Raw genomic sequence first — 15,931 nt, 5'->3', positions numbered from 1 at the left:
TTGTCAGACTGTGCCACCCAGAAGCCCCAGAAATTTTCTTGAAATAACTTTTCCTGAGGTGTTTTTACTTTTGCTTAGTACCACTCACTATAGATTTTTTACTTACAACAGAGACATCTATCTTTTTAAAATATACCCAGAGAGGATTAAAAATACACTTATTTTGATAAGGACTGAGTAACACATGGAACAGTTGAACCACCACATTGTACACCTGAAACCAGTATAACACTATGTTGACTACACTGGAATTAAAATAAAATAAATAAAATAAAATAAAATAAAATAAAATAAAATAATAAATAAATGAATGAATGAATGAATGAATGAATGATTGCCAGAAGCGTGGTGGGGTGCAGGGATGAGCAAAATGGGTGAAGAGGCGTGGAAGGTACAGACTTCTAGTTATGGAAAAGAATAAATCATTGGCATAAAAGGCATTCATGGGGAATATAGTCCATGATACTGTAATACTGTTGCATGGGGACAGACGTTAGCTACACTTGTGGGGAGCACAGCATAACGTATAGGGAAGTTAAATCACCATATTGTGCACCTGAAATGAATGTAGCATTGTATGCCAACTATACTCAAAAGCTTTTTTAAATAAATAAATGTTTCATAAAATGTAAATGCTTCAATCAATCAATCAATCAATCAATCAAATATACCCAGAGAAAAGCGGCTCTTGTAACCACTGGACAACACTGCAGGGAAAAAATGAACAGCCTCTGAAAGGAGGCATGGCTTGATGGCAGCACCGACTGGACTGCCAGAAAAAGAAACAGAAGTCACTTCATCTGAATCTAATAATCTTTTCTGGCTCTCCTCTCAAGGACACAAGGGGGGAAATAAAAACCTCAATGAAAGCCAATGTTGTGGAGATAGAGGCCAGGGGAATGAGAAGAACCTCCCTTATCTGTCACACCTTCCCTCCCGCCCATAAAGGGCACCTGATCCAGGGCAGAGGTAAACACTGTGCTCTGTAAAGAGGCTTAAGGAAAGACTAAATTTTCTACGTCTGCAAGAGATGGTCCTCCCCAGAAGGAGAAACAAGAAAGGAAAACAGGCTTCTCTGAACCTTTAGGAACTCATTCCTTTTGATTCATGACCCTATGTAATTCTCTCTCTCCATCTCGGCCTCTCCAACTAACAAACTCTAGCATTTTTTTTCTTTGTCTCCACTCTACAACATTTATAGACACCCTATGATGCCATTTAACGGTTAACGATACCCTATCCTAACATTGTGCACTGTCCTCTCACCTGCCTTACCTGCCTTCCCCCACCCCCAACCCAGTTAGACCATAAGGACCATTAGGACAGAGAAAAAGGAAGCCCTAGGTTAACAGAGAACCTACAAATTTCATATACAAAGCAGCGTGGCACGCACCTTGAGACAAGAGTGCACCGGGATGAAGTCCACACATCCCAGATTTAGACAGAGGTAGACTGCCCGGGTACTGGTAGTCATGGTCAGGGCGGGGACTGGGCCCAATTGTCCTCACTGGACACCCTGCCCCCAGTGCAGTATCTGGCACATCATAAGTGCTTAATTAACTTCCGCTGTTGCATAAACACCTGGGGTCACGTCCCAAAAACCTTAGTTCCTAGCTCTGTCACCTTGAACAAGTCACTTGACTTAACCTGAGCATCAGTCTCCTCATCTGTACAATGATAGAACACCATCTACCCCATACGGTAATTAGAAGGTAAAAATGAACTCATATTTAGCACAATTTCTGGTACACAGTAAATGTCCCATAACCATGGGTTATCATTATTATTCTCCAATACTAAATACGGGTCCACAATCACTTATCCAAAACTCTGGCAGCCAGATGTGTTCTGGAATACCAAATTTTTCAGGTTTTACAAAAGTATAGTGCACACAGTTACATACCTAGGATAGGAAACATACATAGAGAACAGAATCTATAGAGAGAGGGGGTGGAGAATATATATATATTGAACAAAATCTGGGGCAACAACCCACAATCAAATATATGAATACCTATGTGGTGAAACATGTCCTGAGCAGGTAAGTAAGGAGTCCAAGTAGTTTCATGTCAGTTCCCTGTGGGTCAAAGGACAAACAAAAACACGAGGTTTGGGGGCTTCAGGGATTTTGGAACTGTGGAGAAAGGACTCTGGGACTATGCTCATGAAAAGCACCTGGTCCGCGCTGAGCCCACTAAATGTGCAGGTGCCCACACTGTAAGGGTGCGTGGGGACGCGTGGTACTGCACCGCCTGGCTGAACAGAAGGATCATCCACTGGCAAAGCTGCACAGCATCAGTGTCCCTCAACTCCCTCCAGCTGCGGGAGCCCAGGCAGCCTCTCTGGATCAGACTGATCTCCTTTTATCCCTTCTCATCTATAGAAAGGGGGGGGGGGGGACACAAGAGTGGCTGGAGGTACATACAAAAATCTACTCCACCATCCTTGTTCTTCAAGTTTTAATAAACGAAGAGACCAGATCAAGGAGGGCAACCATATTCAAAATTCAGGGGTTTACTTTTAATGTCTGAGTTACTGGAAAAGAATCCTCATGCACAAGAAGATTCTCCCCTCTCCTCTGTGTCTCCCGCAGTCACTGGGACAACAAAGAATACTTACTAAGTGCTTCCAGGTTGAACAGCACCCCAAGGTGTAGCCCTCTGGTGTTCTGACATACGAGGGCCTTCTTTGAATAACTGATTCCTCAATCCCCAAGATGACTTCTATTATACAAGAAAGTTCAAAGCCAACTCACAGTAGATGATCCGTGACAGGCTAACAGAATGCAAATTGATTGTAGTATGAGTCTGAATGAGAGAGGGCTAAAAACGGCAAGATTTCTCAAAATTCAGATAAGGTGCTCCAAAAACAAACCATACTCTATTTAACCTATACCAGTAGCTCTCCCCATCCCAAAAGTCACATGCAAATTATAAGCCTTACTCTTCTGCCAGATGAATCATGAATGTTCCCACCACTAAAGGAAAAGTACTTACGGGGGCACCTGGGTGGCTCAGTTAAATGTCCAACTCTTGGTTTTGGCTCAGGTCATGATCTCAGGGTCATGAGATCAAGCCCCATGTCGGGCATCACACTGGGTGTAGAGCCTGCTTAAGATTCTCTCTCTCTCTGCCCCTCCCCACCATGCTTTCTCTCTCTCTCTCCCAGGAAGGAAGGAAGGAAGGAAGGAAGGAAGGAAGGAAGGAAGGAAGGAAGGAAGGAAGGAAAGAAAGAAAGAAAGAAAGAAAGAAAGAAAGAAAGAAAGAAAGAAAGAAAGGAAGGAAGGAAAAGAAAGGAAGAAAGGAAGGAAAAGTATTTACACATAGTAGGTGTACAATGTTCTAGTTTGGGGGCTGGAAAACTACAGTCCATGAGCCAAACTGGTCCTCCACATTTCTATAAATTAAGCTGTTTTGGAACACAGCCATACTCATTCGTGCGTGGCCTGTGGATGCTTTTGCACTAGAATGGCCCGAATTTGTTAAATATCTGCGAAAAATCCATACGGCCCACCGAGCCTTAAATATTTATGACACGGCCTTCAAGAAAGTTTGCAGACCCTGTTCTGAAGGTTCTCATAATTCTGGGTGATCTCAGTTATCTCATGTATAAAATCAGGGTACCACCACCTACCTTGCAGGGGCATTGCAAAAATTAAATGAGATAAGACAGGTAATATCCTGAAAACATAGTAACTAAGCAATAAAGGGTAGCTGTTAAACTGCAATTAATACCAAATACAAATTTGTTTACCAAGTTAAGAAATAATCAAATGTAAAATGATTCAAGCCCCAGCCAACTATTTTTTTAAATAAGACATTGCGTTGACATTCATCTATATTCTCTGTTAAGGAATAACAATATCCAAGTACTACTGTTTTGAAAGCCTAAAATTGTTTCCCTTTTCGCCATTTTAGTCCTTAATTAAAAAAAAAAAAAATCAAGAAGCCAAGCTGCAAAGTTTTAACACAAAGTGAATCCTTTCAATCCATAATATAGAAAACATGTCAAATAAAACATAAAATGCACCTGAGGCTCTAATGAGAAATCCTGATCTATGATTAAAGTGGGGGGGGGCATCTGGGTGGCTCAGTCAGTCAAGTGACTGCCTTCGGCTCAGGTCATGATCTCAGGGTCCTGGGATCAAGCCCCGCATCAGGCTCCCTGCTTAGCAGGGAGTCTGCTTCTCCTTCTCCTTCTGATGCTCCCCCTCCTTGTGCTTTCTCTCTCATATGAATAAATCTTTAAAAAGGAGGGGGGGCCCTAAAAAGTAAGTTTCCAGATTTTGGTAAAGCTACCAGGACTACTTGCCCAACAGTCTAAGTGCCTGAGTTCACTCATGGAACCAGTATTCGTTGAGCACCTTCTATGTTCCAGGCTCCAGGCTCCAGGTACGCACAGGGCTCGATGTCACCACACTGAAGAGCTTATAAAGAAGGGGTGCTCAGCACTGTGCAACATTAGAACTATGCGACATGGCCCCGATTGTAAAGTCACCGGTATGAATCTGTATAAGATATTAGAGCTTGGAGACTCCCGTTATCTGGTCAAACACCAGCATTGCACAGACAGGTAAAGCGAATGGTCCATGATCACATGCAACTCAGTAGCAAAACCTGTCTTCCTGACTTCTTCACACCAAGCTGCTTTCCTTAGAAATTACTTCGAGAAGGGTCAAGTCTTAATCTTTCACACTTCAGGAAAAAACTACCCAATCTTCAAACCTTGGATTCCTCCAGGCAGTGTTCTCATGTTCTTCTGGCTTCCCACCGAATTCTGTGAGTCTCTGCTACTGCTCCCACTATACTATACTGTAACCCTTGGCTTGTTGATCAGTGCTCTCCCTCCCCACTCACCCTGGACTAGGGGCTCCTCAAAGACAGGAACCAGTCTTGATAACAACTGCTAATATCCCAATGCTTGTTATGGGGCAAGCATAGGACAACTAGATAGATACACCACCTCATTTATCTTTTCTTGTTGTTGTTTAGATATGCACTTTATTTTTTATTTAAATTCAATTAATTAACATATAGTGTATTATTAGTTACAGAGGTAGAGGTCAGTGATTCATCAGTCTTATGTAATACCCAGTGCTCATTACATCACATGCCCTCCTCAATGTCCATCACTCAGTTACCCCATCCCTCCACCCTCTCACCTCCAGAAACCCTCAGTTTGTTTCCTATGATTAAGAGTCTCTATGGGCCATCTCCCTCTCTGGTTTCGTCTTATTGTATTTTTTCCTCCCTTCCCCTGTATTCCCGTTTGGTTCTTAAATTCCACATATGAGTAAAATCATATAATTGTCTTTCTCTGATTGACTTATTTCCCTTAGCATAATACCCTCTAGTTCCATCCATGTCATTGCAAATGGCAAGATTTCAATTTTTGATGGCTGAGTAGTATTCCATTGTATATATATATACCACAGCTTCTTTATCTATTCATCTGTCGACGGACATCTGAGCTCCTTCCATAGTTTGGCTATTTAGACATCACTACTACAAACATTGGGCTGCAGCTGCCCCTTCGGATCACTGTGTTTGTATCTTTGGGGTAAATACCTAATAGTGCAATTGATGGGTCATAGGGTAGCTCCATTTTCAACTTCTTAAGGGACCTCCATACTGTTTTCCACAGTGGCTGCACCAGCTTGTATTCCCATGAACATACACTGTCTCACTTAGTGCTCATAATAACTCAGTTATCCCAACACTGTAGCTGAGGGAACTGAAGCCTGAAGCCGAAGCCATTAGAGGTTAAGAGAGCTCACACGGTATAGCAGACTCTCTGTGTTACCTATTTAACATCTATGTTACCTATTTAACATCCATATTACCTCAGTCCCAAATCTTGTAGACACCAGTTTCCAAGTCCAAATCAATCTCAGAAGACTGAGCCAATGAAAAGCACAAGAGATTCTGTTTCCTGTGAGCCGCTTTCCCAGTTTCTATAGCACCTATTAGGAGTCATGCCAAAGTCCTACTCTTCCATCCCAATCTTGCCCCAAAGAGAGGGGAGGGGGACAGGCAGAGAGGATGACACCTCTGCAGTACAAGTCCAGTCCAGTTTTTAGTCACGAAAGCTCAATCCTTGAATGGTAAAATGGTCAACCTTCAAAACTCATTTGGGTCTTGGGACCCCCACCTGCACCCCCTACCCACCAAAGGCACACAACCCACCTCAATCTTTAGAACCTGAAGGATATCCTCCAGGCCATGATACACAAGTCACAGAAGAGTCCTTGGCAACCCATACAATTTCTGGCCAGGTACCTAGGCCGACTTCAAAACAGTGACCTGACGGTAAAATGCTCCACACACTATCGCCAATTCCATCCCCCACAGGAAACCAGTGAAGACGTTTGCTATTCATGAAGGGCCACTCACCAACATTTCATGACCCTTTCAGTGCAAGATAGAACATTCACTTTAACTTTAAGGCTACAAATGATTATAAACTTTCTGACATAAAAGCCTCTCTTTATCTGTTCACTTGGCCTTCTCTCAAAGTGCTAAAGCATAAGGATTTTTCGATCTCCAACAAGAATTAAAGAAAACCCTACTTGCTCCAGGATGAAACATCCAAAAGCCACAACCTGAGCAAGTGTCTTACTGGAAACCAAGGAATCATGTTGATTGGTCCCAAAGGAGTCTTTTTCCTAAGGACCAATTCTGACCCACCGAGGCAGACCAACCACCTACAGGAGTGCCTTCTAAACCACAGCTTACCTTGTAATTGCTAGAGTTCACCCAAGAGGTAGCAAGCCCATCCACAAGTTTATCTAACATGGTCTGGTCATGTTCAAGGTCAGCAGACTTCTGTTTGTCTGAGAAATAGTCTATAAGTTCTTGGCCAACCTGCAGTCGTTTGCCCACATCCTTCTGCAACACCTGTGCCAGGCAGGACTCCATGCGCGGCTCCATGGTGGAATTCAAATCCAGATCCAGCAGAAGCTAGAGGGCAGTCAGGGTGACACCCTCCCAGTAAATGTACCCGGGAGGTTGCCTCTTTGTTTGCTGAAAGTTACTAAGAGCCTGTGTTTCAAAGATGCAATCCGGGGAATGGCAACAATGCACCATGTGTGTCTGAAGAGCAGCTGGCAGGATATTAAAAGTCCAATTTAAATAACTAGTAGGAGATAAAGGAGTGAGTGGCCGAGTGAGGTTCCACTATTGGGTCTGAAATTCTTCATAATTCAGCAGTCCATTCTGAAAAGGGAAAGAGAATGACAAATCAGCACAGATAACATAACATCCAAATGTTATGAAACATTAAATCAAAGACAAAGCAATTTGCGTTGCAGAATCATTTATAATCACAAGTGGAGTGAGAAGCATGAACACTTGGCAACCATATCAGAATAACATAATTATTATTTTTACCAGGAAGAACATGGAAGCCCAAAGCAAAGAGCCAACGAGCTACACAGTTGGTAGGTTGATGTTTTTCACAACTTTCCAGCTTGTAAACGAGCCAGTCAGGAAAGCAATCTTCTGCTTCAGCCAGCATATTTATTTGGAGCTTAATTTTGCTTCCCACCAAAAACCTAACACCACTCTGCGTGTGAATCACTGGAGGTACTGTAGCTTATTGCTTTACTCTGAGTTTTCTAAAAAAAAGAAAAAACAAAAACACCCCAGTGCTGGAAATGCGGCAGGCTCCACAGAAACACCAATGACCAAGGTGGCCAGCCTGGTAACATGAACCAAAAACAGCACATCCATCAGACTTCTTGCTCAGTAGCTTGACAACAGAGGGAACAGTCATCCCTGCCTCCTCCTCCCCCCAACAAAGAAGAGGAAATGATGGAGGGAGAAATGGGAACAAGCTCACATGCTGATCACTTATGGACAGGATTCTCAGCTGACAATGGCACCATTCGGACCTGGTGTTTTGTTATATATAAAATCAGGAGATCTCAAGATCATGTTACGGGAAAGTTGTACCAAAATTGTTTTCATTAGACAAACTGAGTAAACTGAATAGTTAATCTGTAGCTGCTGGAGAAATTGTACCCATCTCTTTCTAACTTCAATTTCTTCTCTTGAGTCTTTTCATTCTAACCTAAGAAGACTCACAGAAAACATGTCTTCAAGATGCAGCACCTCCCTGACGTTGTACTAAATAGAACTGTTCCTCACACCACCAGTCAATCCCAGCTCTCAGGGGTTCTAGCAGGTAAATATGAACTTATACATCAAGTAAAATTACAAGTCTGTGCAGAGGAATTCTGCCCCTTTCTAACATCACCTCATCTATCCCTATCCCCAGGATAAAGAGCACAGTGCACTTCCTGAATTCCAGAATCAGAGACTTCTGACACCAACAGGAATCATTTAAGTCGAGTCATTCAATGAGAAAGACCCTCCTTCAAAAGCCCCTGACACACGATTACCCGTCTTCTACATGCATGGGGCTGGGGGCAGGACAGCATTTGAGAAGACTCACTACCTCACATAGCAGAGGAGAGAGCTGCTTTCCAGTCACTTCCATACCCTGAAACTGGTCCCTCCTTCGTAAGAAGGATCTTCAAATACATAAAAGCAGCTATTACCCTTCATTCCAATTTTTAGTCCAAACAAAATAGCCCCAGTTCCTTAATCAGCTCCCATGCTGGTCTAAAGTAGGCATCAGTGATATAGGAAAACTGGATAAACTAACAGAATCTTTTCTTTCTTGGCTCCATTATTAGCCCAAGAAGCACATCAAACAAGGGTGGGCTTGTAGTGGATTAAAAATGGCCACAAATTCTTTGTTTCTTTCCCCCACCAAGGAGGGGATTTAGCTCCCTCCCACAGTGACCCGAGGTTGGCCCTGTGACCTGCTTTGGCCAGTGGAAAATCAGCAACTGCAAAAGGAAGCAGAGACTTGATAGGCAAGCACTGCAGCTCGGCCTCTTAGAATGCCGCCCTGGGCCTGCCACACAGTGAGGAAGCTTCTGGAACCTGGAACCTGAGAAGCCACGTGGAAGAGAACCAACACGCCCCAACCAGTAGCCAGCGGCACTGCCGGACTTGTGAGTGAGTCCATCGGGGACCACTTAGCCCTTTCAGTCATCATCTGACTGCAGCTACACGAAGAAGTCTAAAGAGACGAGCAAAAAAACTACCCAGCCAAACCATGGAATTATGAGAAATAATATTTCATTGTTGTTTTAAGCCACTAAGTTTGTGGTGTTTGGTTATACACTGACAGATAACAGATGTACTCCGCCTTCCCCTAAACATCTATCTTTCATTCTCAGTGAAAAGAACCTCCTACCCTTTACTCCTTCAAGGGGCCTAAAATCAACAGACACTAACCAATAATGATAATAATCACACAGCTTTCAAGCATTTACTTGAGGTATCAAGTCCCATGCTAGATGATTTATATCCATTATCTTTAATTCTCCAACCAACTGTATAAAGTAGGTATTGAAATCCCTATTTTACAGATAAAGAAACTGAGGTAAGTAATTTTCCAAGGTCGCATGGCCAATTAGTTTCCTTTCCCCACTTTCAAACCTTTGTGATTATAAGTCTGGCCTAGTTCTGCTCTCATTCAGGGAAAGGAGGTCAGACTTCGTGCTCAGGTAGGAAGCAAGAGGCAAGAGAACAAAGTCTCCACTGCTAGGAAAGGAGCGATCCCATTCATTCAAGTCTCTAATTTTTAAAATATGTATTATATAAAAAGCTCCCCTTCAATTAGAATTGTCTAAGATTTCTAACAAATAAAAGTATATGCTTCTTGAAGGCAGCTATGCAACAGAGGCTTAACATACTCAAAAGCAGGTCACAAATTCCTATGCACAAAACCCGCAGAATGAAAGACACTGGAAGCCCCTAGGCGTTAAGCAGACTGGGTTCTCTCTTTTCTCCTTAAATTAAATTAAAAAAAAAAAAAAAAGTAACTGATAATCCTCTCATATTTATTTTTACTAAACTGTATTTTTGGGGTACCTTTTTCCTATGCTCTTGAGCATTTTCTCCATCTCTGCTTTCAAAGGTATTCAAGGAATATCAATCACATGGTCCCAATTCACGAGATACAACAGTGCAAAATCTCCCTCCCACTCCTGCCCCCCAGTCGCCTGGTTTCCCTGCCTAAAAGCAAATAACATCCCTAGTTTCCTGTGTATCCTTTCAGAGATATTTTTAGCAATCCAAGTAAATAAATATGTATCCTTTTCCCTGTACCCCCAAGAATTTTCTAAACAAACAACAATACCAGCAAAATTTCATATAGCAACAGAATTGTAAAAACGTTATATTAAAAAATGCAGAAAATAGAATATAAACAAACAGGAGGAGGAGGTAAAATTTTCTTCCTTCCACCCACATCCTGCCCAGGCTCTCTACCAGGGAAAAGCACAACAAGGAAACGGGTCTAAAGTTAACCTGGAACCTGCGTTCCCAGAGGTTACCTGTGGCTGGACCAAACAAAAACCAGGTCTGTTATGTGTAAGGCATTACTGGAAGGCACTGGGACCCAAGAGTAAACAGGACTCAGCCCTCGGCCCAGAGAGAGCTTAAGAAACCAGCACAGCACCTCTTCACATCGGTTCTGAAATCGTCATTCAGGAGAGTGGCATCGCACAAGTGACTCCTTGACAGCAGTACTAATGTTAGAAATTACTCAGAGGGCACCTGGGTGGCTCAGTCGGTTAAGCGTCTGACTCTTCATTTTGGCTCAGGTCATGATCTCGGAGTGGTGAGATTGAGCCTCACATCAGGCTCCATGCTCAACAGGGAGTTGGCTGGGGATTCTCTCTCTCCCTCTCCCTCTGCCTCCCCTTCCCTCCCTCTCTAAAGAAAAAAATAAATTCCTCAGAATATTGGACTGAATAAGTCACGGGGTTGAAACCTACAGCACAGGGAATACAATCAACAGCACTGTATGTAGAGAGACGGCAGCTACGCTTGTGGTGAGCACAGCATAATGTACATACTTGTGGAGTCACTGTCGTACACCTGAAACTAATGCGACACTATGTGTCAACTATACTTCAATAAAAAGAAAAAAAATTACTCAGAATATAACACTATTTCTTAACCGACTGAACCACCCAAGCGCCCCCAGAATATAACACTATTTCTAAGTTAAAAAAATGAAAGTTCTACTTGCACACATTTTCCAAAATAAGAGAAATATAAAAATGATATAAAAGGAAAGGTAGGTACCTTAGAATAGCCAAGTACCTTTCTTCCTCTTAATTTAAAAGGCTAAGTGTTCTCTTTTAGTAAGATCTCACCATGAAAACCATGGAGCCCACCAGATGTTACTGTATCAGGCCCTGGAAAAGGGACACATTCCAGGTATTTCTGAAAAAAATGTCCTAACTCCTCTATAACTCCTCCCCAACTGCAAAGGGCCCTTCCATTCCTCAACATAACCACCATTCCCTGCCCCCAGTATAGTAGTTAGGGTCCAAGCCCCCCAACCTTTTCCTGCCACATCATCTTGGTGGATACCTATGGGGGAAAAACAATAAGAGGTCAAGACAATGGTCCTACAGTCATTCTCCTTTACAGTACCCAGGAAAGTAGAAATTAACAGAGCAACGGTTACCAGAACAATAGCCCTACTCCTGCTAGGAACCAACAGGAAGAAGTTAAAAAATACCAGCTTCAACAAGAATGAAGAAACACTCAATTAGAGAGCCTGAGGTAATGAAAAAAACAACACAGTTAAGAATGCCAGCCTCCAATCTTGACTCTGCCATTTCCTGAGTGGCGCTGGGGAGAATTTTGGCTCTACATTCATTATATAAGATGACAAATGAAAAGAGTTTGCACAGGACATTTTTAAAAATTAGCTCCTGGGTGCCTGGGTGGCTCAGTCGGTTAAGCCTCTGCCTTTGGCTCAGGTCATGATCTCCGAGTCCTGGGATGAAGTCCCGCCTCAGGCGAGCCCGCTTCTCCCTCTCCCTCTGCTGCCCCCCGCCACTTGTGTACTCTCTCAAATAAGTACATAAAATCTTAAAAAAGAAAGAAGGAAAAAGCTCCTATCTCTATCCCTTTAATTACCATAATTATTGTGTGGCACTTAGGTACCCAACTATAGAGGTGTATTAACAATGGAGGATGGAGGGAGGGTGGGAGAGAACAGAACCAACTATAAACCCTGCTCTTAGACTTCTCCATAAGAGACGTTACAAGTAGGACCATTTTTACCTAGTAGTTCAAAACAAATTAATATTTCTCATACGTCTGTGTGTTGGCTGGGTCCAGCTAGAAGGTTCTTCTACAAATCTCATCTGGGATCATTCATGCCACTGCTGTCACCTGCCCGCTTCACCTGGGTTCAAGAGTCCACAATGCCACCACTCACATGTCTGACACACTGATGCTGGCTGCTGGCTGGGCCTCTTGCCACATATGACCTCTAACTATTCAATAACCTAGCCTGCAATTCACTGTATAGTGATTAGAGCATTCCACGGTAGCAAAGGGGGAAGGTGCCAGGCCTGTCAAGGCCTAGAATCCGGAACTTGCAAATCACTTCTGCTACATTCTGCGGTCAAAGCAAGTCACAAGGCCAGCCCAGATTAAATGTGAGGAAATGGATTCTACCAATTAATAGGAGGAGCTGCAAAATGTTGTGGTCATGTTTTTCGATCTAACTAACACATATACTTTCAATGGACGTTTGCAGAATGAATAAATGGATAAACAGATGGGATGAATACATTTGTATTCTGGTTACCCATTACCAGGCTAGTCTCAATTACTTTTACTGACTCATGATAGATCACATCTCGCTACAGAAGATACAACAGAAATAACTATAATCTATGGCTTGACTTGAAAATGCTTCCAACTTACTTGGAGAAAACAAGATGCACAAAAAGCTTGTCGGTGTGATAATTCAACACAAACACAGGGTGCACATTAGATTTCACAGGTAGAATGTTGCACCCGCCAGGTAAGGGGTATGTATAAGTGCCGTGGCAACTCAGAGAAGGGATGACCGAGAAGGCCTGGGATGACCAAGTTAAAACTATACACGCCCATCAGGTAATAGGGTGCACTTAATAGGGGAAATGACAAAACTTAATGGGGGCAAAAAGCATAAACAAATGAGGGAGGAAGACACTTGTAAATGGTTGAGGGAAGAAGCACGCTAAGGTGAGACCATGAAATACCTGTGACATAGGTGGGCATCAGTATTCCCATTCCAAAGATAAAGAAGTGAAACTCAGAAAGGCTCAGAGTAAAACTGCCCAGAGTTTTAAAGCTAATAATGTCAGGCAGTAATTGAAAACCAGAGCTGCCTAGCCTTACTGTTTTATTCTTAACACTATACTACAACGCTCTACTACCAGACTGAAAATCCAAAGTACAGGCACTTAATAATTGAAACACGAAAATGGTAAATAGCTATAGCATGTGGGGCACAAGAAGTAGAGGATTAGGAAACAAGAAATCAAATCACAAGTACTTAGGAAGCTTTAATAAAATAATATTCCATATTATAGTACCAAGAAGGACAACTTGAACTAGCAGCACAACAAAGTGAATAACAAATCAAAAATCTCCCTAGAAAATATGCAGAAAGCAGTCATAATACTTTAAAAGCCAACTCTGGAAGCCAGAAATTACCAGAAGTTATTCACGTTAAGTCAAAAGCAGTGTGTTTCTATCATTAAGCAACCGTTTTTGCACTGTAATGATTTTTATAATGTGGTCTGAAATTTTACAAAGACACTCTGCCTTGCCCTGCCCGCAGTAAATCTCCGTTCTCACTCTACCTGTGCCTTCTGTTCTTTCTCTCCCTTCCCCCTCAGCACCCCCACTTCTGAGCCCACACGTTCAGTGAACATTTCCTCTGGGCCCGTGACGTGACCAGCACGTACTGTGCCACTGACCGGAAATCATGCAACGTAAGGCTCTGTCCAGGCCCTCGAGGAGGAGCCCATTGCCCAGAAGAAGGAAGACACAGAAACGCAAACAGCTGCAAGACGATCAGGAGTCCTGAGCAGGATGTTTGTAGAAGGTGCTGCAGCTGGCAGAGAAAGCAGACAAAACGTGGCCTGAGGAAATCCAAGTGGGAATTTCATGGCTGGGGCAGGGCAGCTCCCACCGTGCAGACAGAGCACTCACTCTCCCAGCCGGCCCCCGCTTCCATTCATCAGCCTGCAGTCACTGGTTCAGGCGCGCTGGGCCTCCAGCCTCCCCGTCTCCCTCCTCCCTGCCTCAGCGTCCTTCAGTGCCCTCTCTCTTCAGCCACCTCAGACCTCGAACTTGAACTTCCGGGTGTCTGCTCTCAGGTATCAGCAACCCCTCCTCGTCTCTCAGTTCCCGGACATATTCTGCAATCCAGCTTTTCAACCACAACTGCCTTCCAGCTCCTACGCTCAAGCACATGGCCCCAGCCTCCTCAATTCCTGAAAAAGCCTTCCCAGTTTGGCCTTCCTTTTAGTCTGGATTCAGTTCCACAGGGGTGTTAAGAGCTTGAAACTACCCTCAACTTTCTCTTCCTACTAGTTGCCTAGTTAAGACCAAGCCTTGGAAGAACCTGACATACTTAATCAGGTGTTTTCTCGTGCATGCAGCAAACAGTCCATCATGCTGAAGGAACACGCGCACGCGGCCAACCGGTTTCATTTTACACTGATAATCTCCAGCTTCACAAAGTATCCCAACCCAGCATCCCAACTCGCGTTCTCTAGTAAGTGTGCTCCGCCCTTCTCTCCAAAATGACTTTCCCATCTTCTCCCCAAGGGCCCATGTACCCTGCTCTGCAGCCTGCACCCTTCTCCCTCCCAGGACATCAGGTGCACTGATGCGCTTCCTGTTCACCCTGCAGCCCCAGCGATCGGGCTTCACCTGCCCCTACTCCCCTGGAGCTCATCATTATCACAGATGACCTCCATGCTGGCAAATCCAAGCAATACTCTTCTCTTCTTTGCTAACTCCAGCTCTCCGCAGCATTCTAAAGCTGGCCACTCCATGCTGCTTGAAAAACTTCCCACTTTCGTCAAAACAAATGATCACGCCTTCCTGCTACTTTTCTGGCTGCGCCTACTTGAGTTTCTCTAACCATCTCTGCTCTACTTCCAGAGCTGCTACAGGGCTGAAACCAATGCCTCTCATCTTCTAATCTTGCTCACTCCAAAACACTCAGCATCCATTGCCATGAATTTAAAAACTGCTTTTAAACCGATGACTTCCAAATTGTTATCTCCAGGGTATCTCTGAACTCATGGTACACACGGGCCTCACTCTTGCTCTTCCTGCTGCCTTAAACACTGTCCATATCCCTACAGTAGTCTGGCTGTGGGCCTCAGGGCTTCAGCTTAAAGGTCCTCCTCAACAAGTCCTTCAAAGACCACTCACAGGAGGGCCCCCATCACTGCAAGCTGTTCCCTTCTCTCAAAAACACTTATGACAAGTTATAATTCTATCGCACGTTTACCTATTTGCTGTCTGTTTTCCTACAGGACTGTCAGTCTTAGAAGGCGGGGATCTTGTTTATTACATTCACCTAACGCCTATAACTATGCCTGTAACACACAAGGCACCTGAGAAATATTTGTTAAAAGAATGAAGTTTGAGCTGAAAATCAAAAGTCACTGGCAATCATTAACTGAGTTCATTTTCTTCTTGGGGAGTAGGAGTAATTGGAGGGTAGGAAGAATGTAAAAAACATTCCAGGTAAAAGGAATGTGCAAATACATATGGACAAAGCACAAATGCAGAAGACGGTGAGAGGAAAACCAGCAATTTGGAAAGGCCAGAGCACCGGCTCCCAACCTGTAAACACTAACCCCACCTTTGAGATGAGAGTGTACAGTTACTACAAGAATGTCTGAGCATTCTTCCATACGCACACCAAACATTACCCATGAACTGAGTAAGTCTTCATATCCACAATTTTTCAAACTCGGGTGCAAGCAGGTATAAATTTGTAAGGGCAAAGATAATATAAAAAGTAATGCTGA

The 15,931-nt window shown here is 43.5% G+C and overlaps 1 protein-coding gene across 24 annotated transcripts in view; it reads right to left on the bottom strand.

Moving 5' to 3' along the window:
* Nucleotides 1–15,931, bottom strand: part of CLASP1 (cytoplasmic linker associated protein 1) — a 267,594-nt gene that overhangs the window by 226,754 nt on the left and 24,909 nt on the right. For 23 of the 24 annotated variants that reach the window (XM_087854114.1, XM_087854590.1, XM_087854040.1 and 20 more), the window contains exon 2: nucleotides 6,735–7,214. In XM_087854114.1, the coding sequence (XP_087710240.1) occupies nucleotides 6,735–6,929 (195 nt within the window). In that variant the 5' untranslated portion in view covers nucleotides 6,930–7,214. Of the gene's footprint in view, nucleotides 1–6,734; nucleotides 7,215–13,855; nucleotides 13,993–15,931 lie in introns of all 24 variants that reach the window. The other variant, XM_087854081.1, reaches the window with a different exon arrangement.

This window comes from Ursus americanus, chromosome 1 (genome assembly GCF_024610735.1).
Source record: "Ursus americanus isolate L20-20 chromosome 1, mUrsAme1.1.p, whole genome shotgun sequence".
NCBI classification, from domain to species: domain Eukaryota; kingdom Metazoa; phylum Chordata; class Mammalia; order Carnivora; family Ursidae; genus Ursus; species Ursus americanus.
The sequence above is the reverse complement of the archived record's forward strand: the minus strand, read 5'-3'. Positions and strand labels throughout refer to the sequence as shown.